This window comes from Myodes glareolus, chromosome 14 (assembly GCF_982192425.1).
Source record: "Myodes glareolus chromosome 14, mMyoGla1.1, whole genome shotgun sequence".
In the NCBI taxonomy this organism is placed as follows: domain Eukaryota; kingdom Metazoa; phylum Chordata; class Mammalia; order Rodentia; family Cricetidae; genus Myodes; species Myodes glareolus.
Window position 1 is genome coordinate 59,108,879 of NC_142039.1, and position 24,427 is coordinate 59,133,305.

The 24,427-nt window shown below is 43.1% G+C and overlaps 1 protein-coding gene across 6 annotated transcripts in view; it reads left to right on the top strand.

Annotated features, from left to right (window-relative positions):
- Window positions 1-24,427, top strand: part of Phactr1 (phosphatase and actin regulator 1) — a 449,396-nt gene that overhangs the window by 22,057 nt on the left and 402,912 nt on the right. For all 6 annotated transcript variants that reach the window (XM_048418822.3, XM_048419204.3, XM_048419049.3 and 3 more), the window contains exon 3: window positions 4,951-5,097. In XM_048418822.3, coding sequence (XP_048274779.2) covers window positions 4,951-5,097 — 147 coding nt within the window. The remainder of the gene's footprint in view (window positions 1-4,950; window positions 5,098-24,427) is intronic.

Here is a 24,427-nt window from a genome sequence, read left to right on the forward strand (position 1 = left end):
CAACAGTTATAAATTGAATGTCTATGAATAACCTAAAATTATTAGCATCATTTAGGGTTCTTTTTCTTTTTTATTCTTTCTTTGTTGTTGTTGTTGTTGTTTGTTTGTTTGTTTTTGTTTGTTTTGGCTTTTCAAAAAAGGGTTTCTCTGTAGCTTTGGAGCCTGTCCTGGAACCATCTCTTGTAGATTAGGCTGGACTCAAACTCACAGAGATCCACTTGCCTCTGCCTTCCGAGTTCTGGGATTAAAGGCATGTGCTACCACTGTCTAACAGCATTTAGTTCTTAATCAACATCTAAAGTATGAAATACGTATGAAATAGGAATTTCTCACAGATGTATTTTTCTGTATCAAGAATAAATATGTGTAAAAGAAATCCTGGGAAATCTTTGCCTAGCTAGTCCTTCAGACAGCATTGCCATTCTTCTTCAAACAAGGCTCATGAATAACATAGACAGGATCGCAGCATTTTCTTTTTTCTTTTTTTATTGTTTTTATTAAGCTATATATTTTTCTCTGTTACCCTCCCTTCCTGCCTTTCCCCTTTGGCCCTCTCCTATGATCCCCATGCTCCCAATTTACTCAGGAGATCTTATCTACCTATGCAGATTAGATCATGTATGTTTCTCTTGGGGTCCTCTTTGTTGTCTAGGTTCTCTGGGATTGTGGATTGTAGGCTGGTTTTTCTTTGCTTTATGTCTAAAAGCCACTTATGAGTGAATACATTCTATACTTGTTTGTCTGGGTCTGGGTTACCTCACTCAATATGATATTTTCTAGATCTATCCATTTGCCCACAAATTTCAAGATGTCATTATTTTTCTTCTGTGTAGTACTCCATTGTGTAAATGTGTAAATGTACATCTTCTACATTTATTCTTTGGTCAAGGGGCATTTAGGTTGTTTCCAGATTCTGGCTATGACAGACAGTGCTGCTATAAACATAGTTGAGTACATGTCCTTGTGGTACAAATGAGCATCCTTTCGGTATATACCCAAAAGTGGTATTGCTGGGTCTTAAGGTAGGTTGTTTCCTAATTTTCTGAGAAATTGCCATACTGATTTCCAAAGCTGCTGTACCAGTTTGAACTCCCACCGGCAATGCAGGAGTGTTCTCTTTACCCGACATCCTCTCCAGCATAAGTTGTCATCAGTCTTTTTGATCTTGTCCATTCTTACAGGTGTAAGATGGAATCTCAGAGTTGTTTTTATTTGAGTTTCTCTGATGGCTAAGGATGTTGAGCATTTCCTTAAGTGTCTTTCAGCCGTTTTATGTTCATCTGTTGAGAGTTCTCTGTTTCGGCCTGTACCCCATTTTTTTTATTAGATTATTTGTTCTTTTGATGACCAATTTCTTTTTCTATTGCTTTATAAATAATACCATTCAAAATTTCCACTTCCTCCCATTTCCCTTCTGCTCCCCTACTCACCCTCCACTCTTCTCCTCCAGTCCTAAGAGAGGGCAGGGTACCCTGTCCTGTGGGAAGTCCAAGGCCCTCCCCCCTCCATCCAGGCCTAGGAAGGTGTGCATCCAAATAGACTAGGATCCTAAGGAGCCAGTACATGCAGTAGAGACAAATCTTAGTGCCATTATCATTGGCTTCTCAGTCAGTCCCCACTGTCAGCCACATTCAGAGAGTTGATGATCAATTTCTTGAGTTCTTTGTATATTTTGGAGATCAGACCTCTGTTTGATGTGGGGATGGTAAAGATCTTTTCCCATCCTGTAGGCTGCTGTTTTGTCTCGTTGACCGTGTCCTTTGCTTTACAGAAGCTTCTCAGTTTTAGGAGGTCCATTTATTAATTTTTGCTCTCAGTGTCTGTGTATGTCACTTACCAAAATTAAATCAAGGCCAGATAAGGAAATTAAACAGACCTATAACTGCTAAAGAAATAGAAACAGTCATCAAAAGTCTCCCAACCAAAAAAAGCCCAGGACCAGATGGTTTAGCACAGAATCCTACAAGATTTTTAAAGAAGAACTAATACCAATTCTCCTCAAATTGTTTCACACAACAGAAACAGAAGGAACACTGCCAAGCTCTTTTTATGAGGCTACAATTACCCTGATCCCCAAACCACAGAAAGACATTATAAGAAAGAGAATTACAGACCAATCTCACTCATGAACGTTGATGCAAAAAATATTCAATAAAATGCCGAAAAACAGAATCCAAGAACACATCAGAAAATCATCCACCATGACCAAGTAGGCTTCATCACAGAGATACAAAGATGGTTCAACATTTGAAAATCTGTCGATATAGTCCACCATATAAACAAACTAAAAAAAAAACCACACACATTAGATGCTAAAAGAGACTTTGACAAAATACAACATTTCTTTGTGATAAAGTTCTTGGAGAGAGCAGGGACACAAGGAACATACCTGAACATAATAAAGGCAACATACAGCAAGCCAACAGCCATCATCAAACTAAATGTAGAGAAACTCAAAGTGATCCCACTGAAATCAAGAACAAGGCAAGGTTGCCCACCCTTTCCATATCTATTCAATATAGTACTTGATGTTCTAGCTAGAGCAACAAGACAATAAAAGGAGATCAAGGGGATACAAATAGGAAAAGAAGTCAAACTCTCATTATTTGCTGATGATAGTTTATATAAGTGACCCCAAAAATTCTATCAAGGAAGTTCTACAAGCACTATTGAGGAATTGACTCCATTAGATGGGACTTTGGGGCATTTCTTGAATGCTAACTGATGGAGACAGACTTAAGGTACTGTGGGTGGTATCACCCCTCGCCATGCAGTCTTGGGTTATATAAAGTAGCTGAATGTGAGCTTGGAAGCAAGCCAGTGAACAAGGTCCCTCCATGGTCCCGGCTTCAGTTCCTGCCTCCAGGTTCCTGCCTTGGTTTCCCTTGATGATGGAATGACAGACGATAACCTGCAAGCCAAATAAACCTCGTCATCTTCCAAGTTACTTTTGATTAGTATCATATGCAGCATTAGGAAGCAATCTAGGGCAGTAGGCTCACAACCGAGACATGTTCTTAGGGGAACATGAAAAGTTTGAAGAGATGTGTAGTGTTGCATTAACACAAGTGCAGGTCCATCCAAAGTGAGTCAGATGTGGATAATCTGAGTAGATTCCAAGAAAATACTGGATGAGAACAGGACAATGAGAGGTTGAAGTTGGGCGTGGGGGTCAGGGTGGCGAGCAAGCGATGAGTTTTGGGCTGAGCAACTTCAGACTAACTTGGGGGAGCTGGCTGACCGTTAGAAATCCAGTGGTGAGGGAAGTAGCTCAGAGGTGAAAGAGCCAAGGAAGAGATAATATCAAGAAAAATAGATCATGAAATATTTCAAAGAGACCAAATAGAAGAAGGATCTGTTAGAAAGACATTGGCAGCCTTTCAAAATGGCCTTGATAGGGACAGTAAGTTAGGAAGCAGTAGATGGAATGAGAAGGAAGGGAAGGGACAGAAGTCCTGAGGTGCTGGGAGTGCCGTAGGAAGTTCAGTCAGAATCATGGAGGCCATGGTAGAGGTCAAGCAAGCAGCAAGGCCAAGGGTCACAATGCATGTGTGAAGGCAGGAGTCCAGAGGAGAGAGACTGCCAAGTCCAGAGGGGGCTGAAAATAAAATGAATATAAAATGAGAGGGAACTGGGCAACTGCAGTACAGAGAGCCTTGTAGAGTCTGAGTTGAGAGACCAAAGGGCTGGAAGCCATATTGAGCACTCCTTTCTACTAAAGAGGTTAGGTTATTCACCTGCCGGAGGTGGGCACTTATTAGACTGAAGAATAATGACATCAGGGCAGAAAAAAGATCCTGTGTCATAAGATCCAGAAAGACAAGCATAAAGGAGTTTAGTCCATCAATAGTTACAATGGTGGCATCAGACGGGTTCTGATCACACCCCCAGAAAACCCTCTGGTTCTTTTGCTGTGTTGTGTGGAGTGTTGCAGTTAGGCACCGCAAATGTACAAACAATCCCAAGCCCCTTTGATCGTTACCTCTCCTTCAGGCACAATGGTGCAGAGCTGCCGAGAGAACTCCAGTACAAACAGCATTATTTGTATTAAAAGTGCCCGAAAGCAGAAGTTGAAGGTTCACATAGGAGGTATTGATGTCGAGATAAGCACACCCTACAACCTAGTGAATGGAGAAGATGACCATCAGGTCTATGACTAAGCCTGGTCTCCACTGAAAATATCAATTATAAAACCCATCCTCCCAAACTTGACCACACTCTCCCTCCATGTCCCACCGTAAACTGTAAAGGGCAGGTAAGAGAACTTCTAAAGATGTCCTTATCTGTTTCAAACTTTATTTTGGGCGTCTGGTTGGGAGGGATAGAACACAGAGGATGTCCTGGGATAGGTAGGTGCCCATCCCCAAGGCAAAAAAGGCAAGAGTGACAGGAGTGGCTGCGGGGAGCAGAAAAGCTGGCTCCAGCAGTTTCAGGCTAAAGAGGCCCCTGGGTTGTGGAGACTGTAGCCGCCTGCTCTTGAAAGGAGAGGAAGTGTATTTGGCGGGAGAGGGCACAGTGCTGCTGACTGGGCATCTTGGCTTTGGAGTCTTCCTATTCGCGTTAGCCTGTCTTGTGCCAGCGGCTGAAACAGGGCTGCGCTGCGGCAGGAGGCAGGGTGTTGACCAAGAGCGTTGACCCTTTGGCCCAGCGCTGGGAGAGGAGTTAGGGGGAGCCCTGGGTACACACCCGGGCTAACCTGATCTTGCTCCAGTCCACCAATCCTTAACGGATTTTCTTTCTCTCCCTTCACCCTTTTCTCTGCTCTCTTTCTCTCATTCTTTCTCTACCTCTTTTTACCCTTTTCCCTCTCTTCCCCACCCTCCCTACCCCTTTCCCTCCTTTTCCCTCCCCCTCCCCTCCCCCATTCTATGTGTGTGAGCCTCCTCCTTTCCCCTCCTCCCCCTTTCCGCCTCTCTCCCTCCCCCTCTCTCCATCTCCTTCTCCTCTCAGCTCGCCGGGCGACCCTGCTCCTGCCTCCCACATTAATGGCGGCTTCTTCGGAGGATGACATAGACCGGCGGCCCATCAGAAGAGTCCGCTCCAAGAGCGACACGCCATATCTCGCAGAGGCCAGGATCTCCTTTAACCTGGGGGCAGGTAAGGACGCCCCTCGCCTTCGTCTGGGTGTCTGGCACCTGCTTCCTTCCCTCCCTTCCTCCTGGGCCGGATCAGCCCCCGCCCCTCCCTGGTGCCCCCTCCCTGAGCCCTCCTGCCCCGAGGGCGCCCCGCTCTCACACTCGCTCCCTTTGTGTCGCCCGCGTGGAGAAGGCGTATGTGTATGTGTGTATTGCAGAGGTGGGGGAGGGTAGCGCGTAGAGCCTTACACCCAACCAGTGACACCCACGCGGGCTTTCCCCTTCCAGGAAGAAAAGAAAGTGTCAGTGGTAACAATGACCCCAAGAATCACCAGCGGGCTGGGGATGCCGTGCGGCTGTGGGTGGAGGGGATGGCAGGACTTCCTGGGCGAGGCTGTCGCTGGCGGGGTTACTACAGGGTGGAACTTGTTGGTGACATTCAGACGCGGGTGATTTTGTCTAGAGGGTGTCACCGCACTGATGCGGGGAGGGGGCGGGGCTGACCGGGAGCAGTGTCTGGAAAGCCAAGTTGGTGGTAAAGATGAGAGCGTGGTCCACAACAAGCGGTTGAGTGATTCCAGGCGTTCCAAGTGGCCCAGATAGAATGAAGTGAAACCGGTAAATGGGAGAGGAGAAAGGAGAGGACCCAGGGAAGATGAGGAAGGAAGAGAAGAGGGAAAAGGGAGAGAAGGGGAGGGGGAAGGGGAAAGAGTAAATGAAGGGGACAGAAAGATTCAGTTACTATGCTTCAGGTGTGTGATTCAGGCACCCAGGGTCACCCAATAAGAAAATCAGTGTCCTTTTCCTGCTGCTGCTCCAAGCTCAGAGGAGTTGCTCTCTCTGAAGTTTTCACCACTAACTTTACAGAACACTTCTTCTGAACGGCTTCTAACCTTCAGTCCAACCGTGTTTCTTCCTCTCCATGCTATCTTAAAGGGTGAGGGTGTTTCCCTTAAGGTTCAATCAATTTCAAAATAAGTTTTAAAAAGCAGACAACACATTTAAAAAAGCTTAAGAAATGAATTGGTGTGTGTGTGTGTGTGTGTGTGTGTGTGTGTGTGTGTGCACTCTTGTGTGCTGGAGCAGGAATAAATATGCTATGCCCTGCAGAGAAGAGTTTAGACACAAGACTGTTGCTTGGAGAAAAGTATTGACTCACTGAGTAAGAAACTTTTTAATGGCAAAAGGGGGGGGGGGGGGAATGACAGGACCAGAGTAACCAAGTATGTTTTCTTCTTAATGATTTGGTTCTTTAAACAATGTCTGTGTGGTCACTTCCTAAATGGTTGCCTCTGCATTGAAATTGGAGGGGAGAGACCTTCAGTGTGGAGTTTTGGTCACTGTGGCATGCTGTAGTAGTTTGTGGGGCTCTTGTGGGAAGCCCTACTTGCATCTTCCAGGTCTGGCACATGCATATAAGAGGCCTTCCAAAGAACTGGAAAGTTTTCCTTTTAGGACTAACCTTGTTCTCTCAGGCTAAAGAATTTTACTTATTAAGAATTTTTGGTGTTCTCAACTTAGTAGAAAAGAAAATGAACTAAAGTACAGTTAGTAAAGATTGTTTGCCTTCCTAGTAGTGCTAAAACCAAGTAATAAAATAAATCACTAAAGAAGGGTATCAAGTTTCACTACTATTCAATTACACTGAACCACAGATTCAAACCAACGACTTCATCTTTTATTCTGGATTAAATTGCTCTGGAGTCCAACTAAAAGATTGGTTCAGACAGATCATGCCTTCCATCTCATTTGGAAATAAGCAAGCCAAACATGAACCCAGTTCCTCCTGTGTCTCCCTACATATACCACGAATGACAGTGACAGGACCAACACCATTTAGAGAAAATGCTGAAGGACAAGATGACTTGGGCAGTCACAGCTCTGTAAGGAGGGCTGAGGAGCTGTCCTCATGTCCTGGTGCTGAAGTGAAGGATGGGGAGGCAGGGACCTGACTGCATGAAGGACAGCAAGCAGTGAAGGGGAGTGTTCCTAGGAAAATATATTCTCCAAATACATTTCTATTCCTGACAGTCCTACACACACACACACACACACACACACACACACACACACACATACACACACACACTTCTGCCTGTTTGTTGTGTCTCGTGTCTGGTGCTCCATGCTCAAATGGTACTGTTTTCCCCTCCCTCTCTCTAATATTACACTGCCTGCTCACTCCTGGGGCTGTCTTATTTTCCAGCTGGTTTCTGGTTGCTTTCTTAACAAAGTAGACACACTCACAGATGTGCCTTTCTACCACATTTAAAAGTAATTGTAACCCCTGATTTAAAGGAAGAGACAAAGCAAACAGCCTTGTTTATCTCCTTAAGCAGAAAGCTGTAATTAAGCTATTAGTGTCGTTATCAGGGCTGCTGAACAGGGGAGCCTGCACATTCCCAATAAATTGTATAATCTTGCATAGCAAGAATTTCGTTTGCCTCTTAGCAGCAGTTTATAAACGAGTCAGGCAAGCACATCTCCGCTGTTTCCTCCTTCCTCCAGACACAAAGTTTTTCTTTCTTATTTCTGAATAAATTCTCATCCTTTTAAAGCACTTCTGTCAAATAGTTGCCTCCCCAAACTCACTAACTGTGTGCAAGTTCATCTTTACACATTTTACAATGCTTGAAGAAGATGCACACACGTGTATTTATTTTTCTTGATGATTAGGAAATCATTTTGGGTACAAATTCCTTCCACTAACCCATATAACTGCTGAATAAAGAGGACTGGGTATTTTGAAAACTAATCAAATATTTTAGCATTCTTTCAACTATACCCTGTCCCTATCAGAACTTAAGACCATCATTTGGAAACCAGCCCAAGGTTGAGTGTAGTCTATACTTCTATACCTATACCCTAACAACTATCAGATACTATGACTCTTTCACAGCTATGTGGGAATACCAATCTCCATTGCGTCCAGACTGAGATTTATTTGAGCCATGGATTTTATTTAACTCAAATAGCTCCTTTCTGGGATTTAGGCTACATTTCAAAGCTACAAGTATGGATGGATGCTTGGGGAAGATAATATCAATGCTAAAGAAATTGAAGGCAATGTGTTTATTATAGGGTATCTAGACACCAGGTCTCATTTAGGACAGTGAGAGTGAGTAGCTTATTTTCCCCCCAAAATTCAAATGTGTTGAAAGGATATTCTGTAACAGGAGAGTAGATTCACACTGCCAGCAGCAGTAATGAACATCCCTAACATTTACCTTGAGAGAATTTATCTTCTTGCCTTATTAAATCATTCATTCACTGAATTAATGAGACAGGTATCTTCCTTACGCTCTCCACTTATCTGTATATTACATGATATAGAGTATTCGATCATTCAGTATATAAGTGACACTTGCCCTGAAGTTCTATATAATTATGCACTGAAGTGAATGAAGGAAGTATGGGATGGAAAAGAATTAAAGCATGTATAAGATATCTAAAAGAGATGTCAAGAACAAAATTTTAATTTCTTCCTGGTTAACTTCAGACCATGTAACCTGCTCCCCCACATAAGAAGATACATTGTGTGTGTGTCTGTGTGTGTGTGTGTCCATGTGTGTGTGTGTGTGTGTGTGTGTGTGTTTTACACACATGCATATATATGTGTGGGTGCATGTGAAGAGGCCAGAGGACACTGCATGATGTCATCGTCACTATCTTAGTCCTTTAAGATGGGATTAGCGATCTAAGCTTGTAGCCACCCAGCCCCAAGATCATCTAGCCACTCCCCACCCCACAGCTTTGGTCTTACAGGTGAATGTGAACCAAGCTTCTTATCTGGGTGTTCATATGAAGTCAGGTCTTTGTACTTGTGCAGAATGATCTCTTTCTCTCCAGTCTCAGGAGGCGAGCTCTTCTTTGACACTTCAGAATTGCTTTGTATCTCTGGATATTTTAGATGAATAACACGCTCAACCTCAGCATGCTTATATTCTCCACAAGATCAGGCTCTGCCAATAATACTGAAGGATAGACATTTCTGACTTCCACCAGTCTCTTCTACTTCTTCAGGCCAGCAGAGTAAAAGGAGTCATAACTGGCTTAGTTTGAGATACCTTAAGAGTAAATGGGTCAGCTACACCCAAGACTCAACTCTTCTTCATAATTAAAGTTAAATATTATGGAAAATGTATGTTTGCCTTTTATCTTTCTAGATGACTGGGGCAGGTAAATCTAGGCACAAACAAGCCACATGGCAGGCATACCTTGAATATAAAATTTTGAAATCCACATGGAATGATACTTCTAGGCATTTTCCTGGCCATGAACTACACGGCATCATTCTTTTCTCCACGGACACATGGGTGATCAGAAGCAAATGAGCTACTGGTTATAATACAGCAGTTGTATATTGATGCCCCTTTTTTGTACAGATAATTATTACTAAAGCAAACCATTTTTCAGATTGGCTTGTAGAGTTACTCTTTGCTCTACAAAACTTCATTTTGTGCACTGTTTAGTGTTCATATGAAGCAGCTAAAATTTAGCATGCTTAATTTTTAAGTGGAAACTAAAGATAATCTATAAGGCTATCATTTTCTTTCCTCAAGTTAATGAAGTAAAAGGGAAACATACGGTCCAGCCAGTGTGTTATGTGAGCAAAGTCAAGCCTGAGGGAAACAACCGGTGCCAGGTGCCATTCGGTGTAGGAGACAAAGGAGACTCCGGCGTCATCATAGTTTGTGCCATCACATGCCCAGCCACTTCGGGGAGTGGCTGTGACTTCTAGACGGGAACAGTACTATGTTGACATATAGAATTCTTTAGTGCGTAAGTCTTTAACATAACGACGGCTAGTTAAAGAAATATATCAATTCTATACTCTTATCCAATAATAGTGGACTTGTACAACTTACACCATGGGTTTCCAAAGTCAACAGGATTGATCTCACAATAGTATTTCTTTAATGTATCTGAATGAATGTGCTGTGTAAAGCTGGCAAGATTCCTATTGAACTTCTCCTGCCCCATTTATATACCCCAGACTACTAATCAGCAGCAGAATGTCTGATGGTAAAATAGCTGGGCTGTGCTACAGACATGGGGAGTGTGTGTGTGTGTGTATGCGTACATGTGTGTGCACTATTCTGAACAAAGCCTCATTATCTCTGCATTTCAAACAACCAAATTACAAGTTGGTTTAATATTAAAATTATGGTTTAATCAAGGGTGCAGGAAGAGCTTTATTACTCTCTATTACTCATACATTTCTCCCATATGCCCTTGGGCCCTTTATTCATACTGACTTAGTGATATTCATTCCATTAAGAATATTAACTGAGCAGTTAACTGTGGATCAGAGCCTTTTCAGACACTGCTAAACTTCAGTAATGAAAGACAGAAATAGTATCTTAGTCTCTTGAATTTTAAGTTTTAACAGTGGATTCTGGACAGTAACATGCAGTGAAATGCCCTTTACCAAGTGCTTGGAGTCATAAGTGTTCCAGATTTCAGACACTAGCAGATTCTGGACATGTGAATAATTTTATCAGTTGGATAACTCTACAAACCTGGACATCAGAAATCCACCCCACACCTCCAAATCAATCATTTTCAAAAACTATTTGGGCCAGGCAGTGGTGGCACATACCTTTCTTCTCTGCACTTGGGAGGCGGAGGCAGGCGGATCTCTGTGAGTTCCAGGCCAGCATGGTCTACAAGGGCTAGTTCGAGGACAACTAGGGTTGTTACACAGAGAAACCCTGTCTCAAAAAACAAAACAAAAAATGTATTTGGGCTCTGAAGCATTTGGATTGATGTTAACAACATTGGGTATATAATCTCTGAGGACACAGCATAGTATTTCATAAGTTAATGCATGTAAAGGGAAAAAAACAGAGAAAAAGAATAGAGAATAAAGCAGACAGAGAGTTGACTCACATGGAAGAAGGGTAGACAGTAAGATTGACAGTGGGGAGAAGAAGGGACTTTATCTTTAATTCAGGTAGAAGAATAAATAGTATGTAGTGGAGAGAGAGCTGAGGAAAGGCCTCGAGCTAGGAGAGTCCAGGTATATATAAGAGTCCAGTGTGGCTAGAGAGGAGCAAGAGAGAAGATTCCAGAAGGAATGGGAATCAAGTCATACATAGAAATAGAAAAACCAGTTTGGAGGCTTATTGTAGAACAGAGAAACAGGTGAGTTGCCAGCATGGTGCAGGCAACACCTCAAATTCTGCTTTCAATTGCATGTCTGGTCAATGGGCTTCTCTGAGGATTAATGTGAAATGTGAGGAGAGAAGAACCTGAGGTATTTCAGAGGCTTGACCTGAGTAGTGAGGGAGGAAGGGCCTGTTGGGGTTAGCAGAATGGCAGAGTTCCAAGAAAGAACTGCCAAATGTGTGAGATGTTTGCTACACATCTAAGTGGAAAATCAAACAAGCAACTATACAAGTGTCTAATTCAAATGAGGTTATTCACAGAAATCAACAGTTATAACCATATACAAAGCAGGTACTAGAGAGACAGCATTTGCTAACTTTGCTGTATTGAGGGTGTTATAGGCATTTGCCCATTCATATCTCACAATGACTCTAGGAGACTGGCATTATTCCTCTGTGTATATGTGAGCTAAGTCAAAGAGAAGTTATAATGTAGTGAAGGCACTACAGCCAAGAAGAAGAGCTGGAATTTAGATCCTGCGATACATCTTCAAAATCTGTGCTCTGAAAAGTCATGATTAACCCCAAAGCATAAGCTAATATCACCAAGTATTTTCAGAGGTCATTTTTAAAGCTGAATGATAAAGAAATGGGGAAGGAACACATCCTAAATCAGCATTCTAACACAAAGCTGTGGCTAAGTCTCACGGAAAGAAATGCATGTTATCTCACCTACCGGACTTACACATGAGCTTATAACTGATAAGTGTACCCTGATGCTTTCTGGGTGGGTCTATCCTATCCCTTCTGCCCCGTGCCATTCTAATATATTTTAATTATAAAACAACTAGTCACAATCCACCCAAATGACTTTACAACTCACAATTGGATAAACGTTACATAACTGCTGGCTTTTCCGACTTTAGAATATTTACAAAGAAATATTAGTTGATTCTTATGAATGGTTGAGAGGGAGGCAAATTTTCTTCTTTTACCCAGACTGAGTCAAGGGAATAGAGGAAAGGACTAAGAAGCTGGGACTAGTGTAGCCCTTGGATACCACAGGCACAGGGGGTGCAGGACTGGTATTGTCCTCGGGTACCACAGGCGCAGCTGGGGGTGGGGGCACAGATATGTTTGGAAGCCCGCAGAGACATTGTAATTTCTTTTAAAGATGAAAGCAAAGCAACAATGAACAAACAAGCCCATAAAATATATTTGTCATTATACCAGCGTTACATAAGGTATAGCTTCTGAGCCCCAGCAAGAGTGCAAATAAGGACTGTGGGGGAGGGGCTTCTTCATCATCCATGATGGGATGGTGCAGTGGTTAAAAAGAATCTGGAGACCTCCTGGGCTCTGCTTCCCACTCTGCAATCAGCTGTGTGATCTTTTGTGAGACATCTCACCTTCCCCTCCTTCAGTCCTCTGGGTTCTCTGTGAAATGGAATTAATGGTGCTGGCCATCTTAGAAGTTGATTTTGAATATCTAATGATTTGATGAACTGAGACGCAGAAATAATGCTGGACAGACCACGAGTGTTCCTTATTACAAATGAAGTGCTTATCTCCTCTACTGCATCTTCAGTCCATCGCTCTAAGCTATTCCTGCCCCCCAACCATCACTTCCACCACCATCAGCACCGCCAGTACCACCACAGCCATCACGACTGTCGCACGACCACCACCACTCACCTGTAATCCTAGCACTTTGCCAGCCATATGGAAAGCAGAGACAGGGCATCCTGGGACATTTGTGGGCAACTTATCCAGAATATACAGTGGCAAATAGAGGAACCTTGCCTCAACCAAGGTGGAAGGCAAGGACTGACACCCAGTGTTTTCCTCTGACCTCTACACACACACACACACACACACACACACACACACACACACACAGAGAGAGAGAGAGAGAGAGAGAGAGAGAGAGAGAGAGAGAAACATCTTACCTTTGGGTAGTTAAGGGGACTGTCCTCTCTTTGTGAACACGAACTTCTGTGATCAATTACAGAGCTGCTGTTTCCCAAAGGCCAAGCCCTCACATCTGATCTGTATCACATTCTGAACCTATAATAAGTGGATAATAGTCTCTCTAATTGCCTCTGTCCCAATATTAACAGTGTTTTCCCAAAGTAAAGTGCTAGATGAAGGACAGAAGCATGTATGGTCTGGGTGACCAGGACAGCTGTCAGTATCTACCTTTGGCAAACTAAGACCCAGGAATAAAAACTGAATGATAAACTAATCCCTCTAAAGCCAAATCCTAAATTCAACCTTTAGTTGTCTCCAAGGGCTGCACACAACATTTGCCATTGTATCAACTGAGGTCGTGTTCACATGTCAGCTGTCAGTTGTTCCTGTGCAGAGTATGGTCTCCATAGACTCTCCTTCTCACTACAAGACAAAGCTTTACAAGTGCTTTGGATTTCAGAATTCTTCTGACATTTCATTGCTGTTCTGACCTCGCTTCAGCTTCCCATGTGAGAGTGATGTTCAAGACGGAACCTGTTGTTCTGACCCAAAGCACCTGTATCCCACCCTATGACCCTGTGGAATGCCACAAGGGGCATTGCCCTAACTGGGTACAAGACAGTCAGATACCCTGTTGACTCTCCTCTTTCATGTCATCCTCTCCCCTTCCCTTCACCCTCTCTCCCCACCCCACCAACTTGATGCCCTAATTATTTGCTTTAGCCTCACAAAAGCACAAGCAGACGTTTCACAGCAAAAACCTTTATTTTTGAGAGGGAGAGACCTAAATGTCCCCTGCGGATGCGCGGAAGTCTAGGGCTGTTCATTACCTCCCACTCACACCACGGAATTACAGTTTGCACAGCTGTGGAGCCAGCTGCCCTGCGTTCACTCCGGCCCTCGCTCGTGCTCCCTTGCAGCAGGAGCCTTGTTACACGCTTGATCACAAAGCGGGTTGTTTCCAGCGAAGCCACTTCTTCAGGAGGGAAGTGACTTCTGTCAGCCGCTGTGGTTAGGACGGAGGCGCTCTGCACGTAAAGCGGCACTTCTAGGAACGGTTTCTCATCGTTAAAGCTGTTCAGTTGAAGCAGGGCAGGCAGAAAGGAAAGCGTGAGGGACTGGGTCTTGTTTATTTATTTGTGGCTGTGCACTTCCAAGGCTTCTTTCCCCCAAAGTATGGATTTCATTCATAGAACAAGTACACGTTTTCAACAAATTGTCTAGGGAGAAAGCTATGGTAAATAATACAGACCACACCACAATCTGGCTTATCACTTATTCCCTACTACATACGGCTAATCATGCCATGTGATTTCATACGTGTATTTTACTCTATTTGATATTGAAACCATTTAGTTAACAGTTTGGAGGAAATTAGGTGTTCGGGACATTCTACAAATTCTGCAAGATTTTTCAATAACCACATCTCTTTTTCAAGTGCTGAAATGCCCAAGATAGTTTTCCTTCACCATCTTGTGAAAGGAGCTTACTGTCCATATGCAACAATAAATCATTAATGCGGTTTCTGAAGTTTAGCCAAAGGTGGCCCCTGTATTCCACACTCCACTCGGTTCTTACCACAAAACCCGCTGTGCAAACAGGCTTGCCAGCAGTAGCTGTAGAGAATGCTTGCTTGGCTTTTCTGTTGGTCTGAAGATTCTTTGTGCTCCAAATTTGACTCCTGTATTTGCAACTGAAAGTCAAACAGCATGCTTTTTAGGTACCTTGAGGACACTGCAGTTTCTAGAAACAAAAAATTTTCTCATGTTTTTCTTGTCAATCAAAATCTGAATCCAAACATTCCACTTGGTGGATAGAATAGCAGCTAAAGAAATGGAGCGTGCGTTAAATCTGACCCCAGCTGGAACCTCTATAAAAATAATGCCAGGTCAGGTCAAAGGATGTTGAAGCCATCCTTTAACTCCATCCACTAGCCTCTGGGTTATAACTCACATGATGTGATCTGTCTGGACAAATTCTGTTCTAAAACCACCTCATAAAGAAGCATTGCTCCTGCAGAATCCTGTCATAGCCTAATTATAAGAACAACCAAGCAGAGTTACAGCCACCAGAATCTGTGTCCTGGAGCCTCCCTGAGCCTGCTTACTAAATCAGTGGAGTGGAAATCCGGAGACAGAAATGAATGAAGACTGAAGTTAGCCAGTCCTGACTTGTCTGACATAGCCGTTCCATCAGGTGAAATCTTAGTTCTCCCTTGCGCCTAACCTCATTGATAGGAGGCAGCAAACCCTAACACGACCATAAACAAGCTGGACACAAGCAGGAAGGACTCTGCTGTCAATATCCCACTGACTTTTTTGTACACATTTGTCCTGGTTCATTGAAAGATAGTAGTTGGTAATTTAATTTAAATCCAGCCATCACCGTACTTGATTAGGAGCCTTGGTGTCGGGTTGCTGAAAGGAAACTAGGAGTGGCAATTAAAACACATCGTTCATTAATATGGCTGAACAGCATACTGAGGGGAGAGTCTGATTGTGAAAGACGTAATTCCTTTACACATGATACCAAGACTCCAATCTGAAGGTATTATTACTTTATTGCGAAGTGTGATCTCCACATAGTGTTGAAGTGGGGGTACTGGTTCCAAAAAGAAACCACATGGGAGATACACACACACACACACACACACACACACACACACACACACGCACACACACACACACGTGTGTGTGTATTTCTATGGCATAGAAGGAAACAAAGCACAGAACAGAGAGTAGTATTCACATGCAAGTTTTCCTCACCCAGAACTGAATGGCTGCCAGAATACTGATTGGTGGCAACTGAGCAGATGCATTCTGTGGCACCACGCTGATTCAAGGCTCCTGCCATAGTCTTCCTGGTTCTTGGAGCACTCTCCTCCACCAGTCTCTGCAAAGATCAGAAACAGTCCAGTAGTCACAGTGAGCCTTCAGTGCGCTGTCGTGTCTTTCCTACGTTCTAGCTGCCCTCATTTCTCTCAGACTTGCTCTGTGGGGCATTACGGGGAAACAATCATGCGAGTCATGCTGGTCCATGAAAGTGTTCATCTTCACCCTAAATCTGGTTTATGCAAACCTGTTGGTGAGGCTCAGTTCATTTTCCCTCCAGTAGCAGAGCACTATACAGGACTTAGGTTATGGTAGCTCCCTTCATCCTACCCCTGGCCTTTCCTCATTCTAGAATCAGATTCCTTGCTGTGGTGAAAGTCTAGAGGTGATAAGACCAGGGCCAGATGCATACAGCTGGGTAGTGAATACAAGACCAGACGTCATTTCTTCATCCAGAAGGAAAGGCTAGGGACTCTTGGCTCATTCTAGAGATGCTGTAGGCAGGCAATGGTAAACAATGGTCTGAACACCTGATGACCAAGGAAAGTGTCACAGTACAGAAAAAGGTCACAGTGGATTGGCATCACAGATATGTATTTGAATTCTGACACTACTGGGAAATTTGGGGGCAAGATTACTATCTTTTTACATTTTAACTTGTTGCCTATTATATATACTATGTAGAACATATAATATATAGCATATATGTGGTTATATTATATATAATATATACATTGTATGTTATATGTAATAATATATAATGTTATTATATATTAATATATTTGAGTTGTTAGAATTGCCTAAAAGGTAGCTATAAATTGAGGAACTGGCACAACAGGGCCATGGCCTTGAACATAAGATCCAATTGCCTTAGCCTTCTGAATAGCTGGGCTAACAGTGCTGTGCCACCATACCTGACTCCTGACTATAATACATTGTGTGTGTGTGTGTGTGTGTGTGTGTGTGTGTGTGTGTGTGTGTGATTTTTTTTTTGAGACAGAATTTCTCTGTGTAGCTCTGGCTATTCTAGACTCACTCTGTAGCTAGGCTGACCATGAACTCAAGGATCCGCCTGCTTCTGCCTCCTGAGTGCTGGGATTAAATGGGTGTGCCACCATTCCCAGCTCTGTAATGCAATGTTTTGCAAAACACATGAGACATTTCGTCTTTTGTGCTTTAGAGATATGACTATCTTTTATTCTGTCCATTTTGAAAATTCACAAAGATTGAAGCAGATATTATGAAATGTGAAGTGGGTATTATAAAGTGGCCATAGTGTGCTTCTGCTTGTCTTGGGAATTCTCTTTTTCATTTGTACCATAATTAATATAATATCATTTAATATGCTTTTGAAAGACATACTTATATTTTATAAAATTAATCATATTGAATTTGAATCACACTCTACATCTGAGTCTGTCCTTAGTTTTCAACATACTTGGGATAAACACAAGCCAAGAGGAAATTTTGTTTGATTCTGCTTTCAGACACAGGCTCCCTTCATACTGAGTAAGAAAACCATTTAAATATTGAAAGGATTAAACTGGAAGAAAGCTTAAAGATTCATTATTCAATCAACACATCTTGTAAGTGAGAAATTGAGGTTTTTGGAGCTCTGTGGTCCCTACAGCAGAATCAAAGACAGTGACAAAGGGATTTCATAGAGTCCACACTTTCGTGCACCCCGGTTCTGATGGGCAGTCTCAGATATGCCCAATAATCTGCCCAGGCACATCTCATCCCAACCCCACGATCAGTGTCAACATAGTGGTAACTTGAACTTGCTCTTGGAGAGTGTATACCATGCTAATCAGCACACAGTCTGCAAATTAGAGGGCTGGATGCTACACATTACTTACTACAGCACTCTTCAGTGCATAGAGTTGGCAGTGACATTCAGTAGGCACAAAGTAGATACTGTTGAACTACCTACCCCTGCTTGTGGTCCAGATGTTATCACTTGTTTTCTTGTGTTGCTAAAAATATTGAAGGATCCGGTTTTTGCTCAACTAATTTAATTTGGCAACTTGCCCTTCCAAGGCTTAATTACTTTGAATGACCTGAAAGCATGCTGACAGGTAATTTTGTTATCGCTTTTCTATCATTTTAAATGGAAATTCGGTGTGGCCAGGGTGATGACTTGTAAGCATAGCTAATAAAAAGTTGTCGTCACCTTTATACAAGGTATCATGTGTATACCATAGGCAGTTTGGAGCTGTTTTCATAGAAATGTTTATAACCATACATTGCATTTTGGATACTCACCAAGAAAGATGTGGCTTGCTTTGGCAGTTTGTTCGATAGTAAGATTAAGGTGATCAACATTCCAGCGTGTTTCGTAATGTTGCCACATTCACTGGCCAATGCCACGAATTCTGTAAAACATTAACTCTGTCTGGAATACGCTTTCACTTGTGTGCGTGTCAAATCATTTGCCGTGTTTCCATACCAGCCTTGCGAGCTGAAAAGTCCCATCCTGAAGAGAAAAGTCAAGAGCTCTTTAGAATTCATCTAGCCCAACTTTCCTCGGCTCAGTTGCATTAAAATTTATGAAAAGACATCGCAGTAGGTCTCCGTAAAGGATTCTCTCTAAATTATGTTTCAATTTCAGAAGGGTTTGTGAGTCTTTAAGCAAGGCAGAGAAATATTTGGCTTATTTTCTTGGTTTGTGAATAGCTGCTAACTCATAGTGAATGCAGCTGCAGATGAGATGGAGGCCTCAATTGAGTGTTTGATTTGCCGCAGATTAGAACAACCTCCTTTGTGTTCTTTTCTTCTTTTCAAAGTCCGATGTAGTGAGGAACATAGAGGACTGCGTGTGTGACTGCTCCCCATTAGACTCGAACTGGGAGTTATAAGCAGGGGCTCGATGTGCTGTCCTGGACAGCAATGTTTGCTTTTCTTGCCTGTGTTAAAATTTTCCCTGGTATAGCTAGGCTGAGGTGACGCATGCCTTTAATCTCAGGACTTAAGAGGCAGAGGTGGGCTGATCTCTGAGTCTGAGGTCAGTCTGATCTACAGAGTAAGTTTTAGGACTGTCTGGGAAAAAAATGTGGTCATTCCCAGGCATTTAGGTATATGGGGGAAAGAACAGCAATGGATTGAGAGCAAGAGATTGTGCGTGGAGAAAATGGTGTACGGATGAGGAATTTTATGAAAAATAGCAAGACAAGACTAGCAGATGTCAGTGGAGCCTGTTTGTATTACTTAAGCCTAACCTAGCTGAATTAATGAACAAAACAGAAAACTTTTGCCACTTTGACCCTTAATGTTATCCCACAGCTGACTTGATATTATTCTTTGATACAGCAAATGAGATCTTGTGATACCGAGCAATTGGCTAGGGGTTTGCCTTGCACGCATGAGGCCTTGGGTTTGCTCTTCAACACCAGGGAGGCAGCAAAAGGAGGCCTGGCAGCTGATGCCGTTTGAATCAACTGGAATTGACTAGGTTTGGGCCAGTTTTGTTCTGACTAGTTGTATGATGGCATCTCTCTCTTTGGGACTATAAGTTAGAATACCAGCAAGCCCTTTTCAGGGAAGACATGCAGGGAAGAAGAGTTACCATCATCAAAGTCCCATAAGGAAGCAGACCTTGGGAAGAGTCCACTGTAGTAAAGATCAGATTTTATCTAATTAAGATCTGTTAGAATGGGGGGATTTTTTTTTCGACTTTCTTTCTTTGTTTTGGTTAGGTGGGGGGTCTTATCTAGACCATGAGCTAGGGATTCAAGCCCACCTGCAGCCTATTCTAACACGGGATCTACAGTCAGCAGATGAAGCCTTCTATGACTTACTTCCCATGGGTAGACTTGGTGAGGAGGGGTTTATACTGCCTGTGTTTGTTTTAAGGATAAGAGAGGAGAGTCTGCTTAATGATCTTGGAATGATTTGGGATGTACAGCACTCGGGAGATGGTCACCAGCGTGATTAGAAAGGACAGAAGCCCAGTGGGCCCAGGATACTCATAAGCTGCCAACACTAGGCACCCGCTGAGAAAAGAGCTGCAGACAGACTCGGGTGAGCAGAGCCAGCTGGCTCAGCAGCGAGCTCCCTCCACGAGTCACTGTTTTCGCCCTGGACCTCCCTTCTGTGCAGATCTGCTTGGAGGCTCCGAGAAAAACCTCTTTAGCCCCCCGGGCCGAGCCTTGGCTGGAACAATTTGTCCTTCACCACAGTTCAGACTGTGACTAGGCAGATCCAGGTCTCTCCCAGGCAACTCAACTTATAGGTAAAGGATTTAGCTCAGAAGGCAGGTCAAAGATGTGACAGAGTCACAGTGGTTAGTCACTTATGGTTCTAATTGCTTGCGGGGTGGTTATGCAATCTGAAATGTCACAAAATGTGGGAGGCAAGGTATGAGTCAGGGGAAAACTCCAGGTCTTCTTGCCCTTTCATTTGGAAAGCTACCTTGCTGTGTCCCTTCTATTGTGGTGACTCTGAAATTGTTTAAAAGTTACCCAAAAGAAGTAACAATGGGACCAGAGCTCCAGAGATTAATAGATCTATTTTTACAGTGTATATCATTTAGCATCTGCAATAGCTAGGTAACTATGTCTCCTTATTCTTAGGAGCCTGGCTCTGGGGGTGAGTGGGATTATACACAGATGGGGACACAGTCAAGGTTCCCAGAAAGCCTCACTGGTCAAAGAAAATGAAGACATCAAACTTGTTGGGAGTGTCAGGACCCTTTAGAAAGGAAACACTCGAACTGTCTCTCAAAGAACGAGTAGGGATGAAACCGTCTGTGGAGGGACATGGCAGAAAGGGGACATTCTCCTGTGCTCGGCTTCAAAAGTATTCATGAATGGCCTGCAAAGTGTCAGAGGCCCACGGAACCACAGTTAGTTCTAGGTGGGGGTACACAGAGGCAAAGGGGAGCAGATGGGAGACGGGAGGTGTGGATCATCCAAGCATCAGTCTCCAGACCCCCGGAAAGACAGACAACCCAGAGTCATTACTCAGTAGAAACATGGATTTGGCTGTGGCTTCTCAGTGACAACAGAACTTCAGGAGTAAGGGATATCCCCCAGTAAAGTGGAGGAAAGAGTATGTCTGTGAAGGCTGTTTCCATGCACGGGGTGCAAAGAAAAAGACACTTGGTAAGGATGAATCACGTTATGCAAGAACAAAATTGCAGATGAGGCCAAGAAGGGACATGGACAACTCAGGGTCCCATAGAGGTTGGGTTCCCTCAAAGCCCCTGATTACAGGAAGGTGGACCTTTGCTTCTCCGGAAAGATAGTCTGTTGACATTTGGTAAGCTATGAAGGCCGGAAGGGTGAAAGAAACAGCAGGCTTGTTGAGTGGTTTAGAGTCAAGGCATTTCAGAAGGTCGGTGAATGTTAAGGCCTCATAAGCATTTGACTCTGGAGGGGGAGTGGGGGAAAATGGGTGATATCTAGGTCTCTTCCTTGGTCAGCTGGGTAGATGGAGGGTTCTCCTTTAACTAATTGGGGGTGAATGAGCTACTCCGAGTGGATGAGTGAGCTCACTGCTAGGGAGGAGATTTGTGGTGACATCCTACTGAAGGATCCAGGAAGTAGTGAGAAGACGGGTGAGGAACGATGGCCAAGTCTTATGGTCAAATGTTCTTGTTTAGTGTATTGGATTTTGCTAGAAGCTATGGGTTAATTAACTCCAGGATGATTCAAAAGAATCCTCTGCTGTTGGCAGGCAATTGCTCACTACCACCACACACAGCAGGTATGATCAGGCATATCATTTTCCCCTGAGGTTAACTTTTTTATTCTTGGAAGTTTGTGCAGTGTATTTTTGTTATTATCCACCCATCCCCCAAGCCCCCCATGGTCCATCCCTCTCTTTCTTTTCTTTGACCCCATTGAGTCCAGTTTGTGCTTCTCGCTTGGCTGTGTGGTCTTCCCCTGGAGCAAAGTTGACTTAAACCAGGAACTACACTCTTAAAGAGAACGGACTCTCCCTCTGCCAGAAACAACCAGTTGCCATTGGCTCCTCAGCTAGGAGTAGGAGCTGGTGTCTAGCTGCTCTCTCTATGCTAGGGTTTGGTCTAGCTTGACCTTCCCGGGTCTCATGTATGTTGTCATAACTGCTGCAAGTTCACATGCACAGCCCCCTGCCTGTGCCTCCAAGACAGTTTCCTTTAGCTGTCTACCACTCCTCATTCTTGCAGTCTTTCCTCCCCCTCCTCCAGAATAGTTCCTGCATTTTAGAGGAGGGGTTATGATATATACATACATACATATATAATGTGTGTGTACATATGTATATAGACACAACTATGTATATATATATATACACACACACACATATGTATGTATTTGTGGGGGTGTGTGTGTCCTATTTAGGGCTGAGGATTCGGCATCCTCTTATTCTCAGCATCTTGTTTAGTTGTGGGTTAGCTGTGTTAATCACCATGTACTGCAAATAGCAATGTGTTTAGCATCCAGTTTAGTTGTGGATCGCTGATGACGATTTATATATATGTAAACGTTTCCACAGTAGTAGACTTCCATGGGACTTTTACAAAGGTCTTTAGTGGTTGTTTTCCCTCCCTGAGTTCTCTCCCCCACCATGCTCTCCCACATTCAGCCTAATTTAACCTTTCCTGTGTAATTATTCCCTCGTAACCTTTTGTACCTCTCTATTCTCTATCCCGTCCCTTGATAGCAATCTGTTGTGGCTCCTCACTAACTTCCTGCCTTCTGTGGGTATTGCAAACCAAACACACATATCTGAAGATTCAGAGCTAATGCCTATAAATTAGAGAAAACATGCAGTTTGCCTTTCTGGGTCTGGGTACTTCATAACTATTGGCTGCTCATTCTTTATGTCTAAGGCTGCCAGTGATTCTGGCATCTCAAATCTTAATAATTGATTCTGGAACCTAAATTCTCCTGAAATGGGTGTCAGCAAAAATACAGTTTGAATAGTCTGATAAAGATATAAACAATAAGCATAAAATTCACCCACTTATAGTACCCAGTTCCGTGGCTCTTGTTATATTTACAGATTTGTAATCAATCACAGATTCGAGTAGTTTGGGGTTTTTTAATATATTTTTATTAATTCTTTAAGAATTTTATACATTTACTTTGATCATATTTACCCTGATTCTCTCCCTTAACTCATACCAGATCCACCCCCAAATTGGTGTTGCCTCTCTTTTAAAAAATGTAATAATCCATGGATGCCCAACTTGCGCTATTCATATACGTCAGTGTGGTGGCCATCCATAGGAACGTGGCCAATCTGCCAGGAGTCACACCCTTAAAACAAATCGACTCTCCCCCCACCCAGGCGTCATCAGTTATCCATAGCTGTCAGTTAGACTCATGAGCCTATCTCACTCCATCTGAGGATGCTGATGGACTTGATCTTGTACCACTTCTGTGCAGGAAACCACAGCTGCTGTGAGCTCCTGAGGTCCTGCTGTGTCTCCCTCTGAAATTTCAACTTATGGCAAAGCCAGTCAGACAGTCAGACCTACATGTAAAATTTTAACAATGACGTGTGATAGCAATAACACCTTTCAAATAAGAAAAAGAATGATGACAATTCTAGTGAACTTACTGAAGGTGCAGCAGAAGCCTTTACTACAAGTCAGGACATAGTCATCTGTGGGCAGTGGTTGCTGTTTGCATCTTTCTGAACTTTAAATGGATGCCTACTTACTAGCATCTGTTGAAGGATGGGGGTGTGTGTTCCACCTCCAGAACCACACACAAAGAGCAAACAGTCTTTTAGTCTCCATATAAAAAGTCCAGTTATTGTTATTTTAACCGAAGTCCATTTCACACCTTTTTCTTAGTTGGCAAGCGACAATTAAAATGTCGCATTTGGTTGATGCTGCAGAAGATGTACATGTCCTGTATGGGTCTTAGCATTGCCGTTGCTGTAATTTGTACCGCGTCACATCACCTGGTTCACTGGCTTATTTTTCTGTCACCTTTCCTAAATACATAGAAACTACTGTTTTTACTCATTTGGCTCCTTTGTTTTTAGTAGGATTTTTTCTTAATGCTGCATCTCAAACTAGCCTGAAAAGACTTGATGATAGAGCCAGAAGGCTGTCAGCTAAAGCTCCATCTTGGTTTTAATAGAAACCCTTACATTTCACAGGTCTCATAATGTCTGAGCTGAGAATATTTGCTCCAGGCATCAACTTGGCATTTTCAAAAAAATAAATCCTTTAAAACCACATGGACATTTCACTTTGCCAGAATATCTGTTTCTCATATAATCCTTAAAAATACCAAGCTTCAACCAAAATATCCCATCCTGAACCAGAAATAGAAGCCCCTGCTTGTTTCACGAGTCTGTCCCTGCTTCCTCTTCCCAGCCCATTCCCAGGCTAGCACATACTTCTTGTGTACTTTGTGCTGATTACTTAGTTGATAAGGCAATCAAATGCCCTGCTGAGAAATGTATTGCAGCCACATACAAAACAGTTACATGGGAA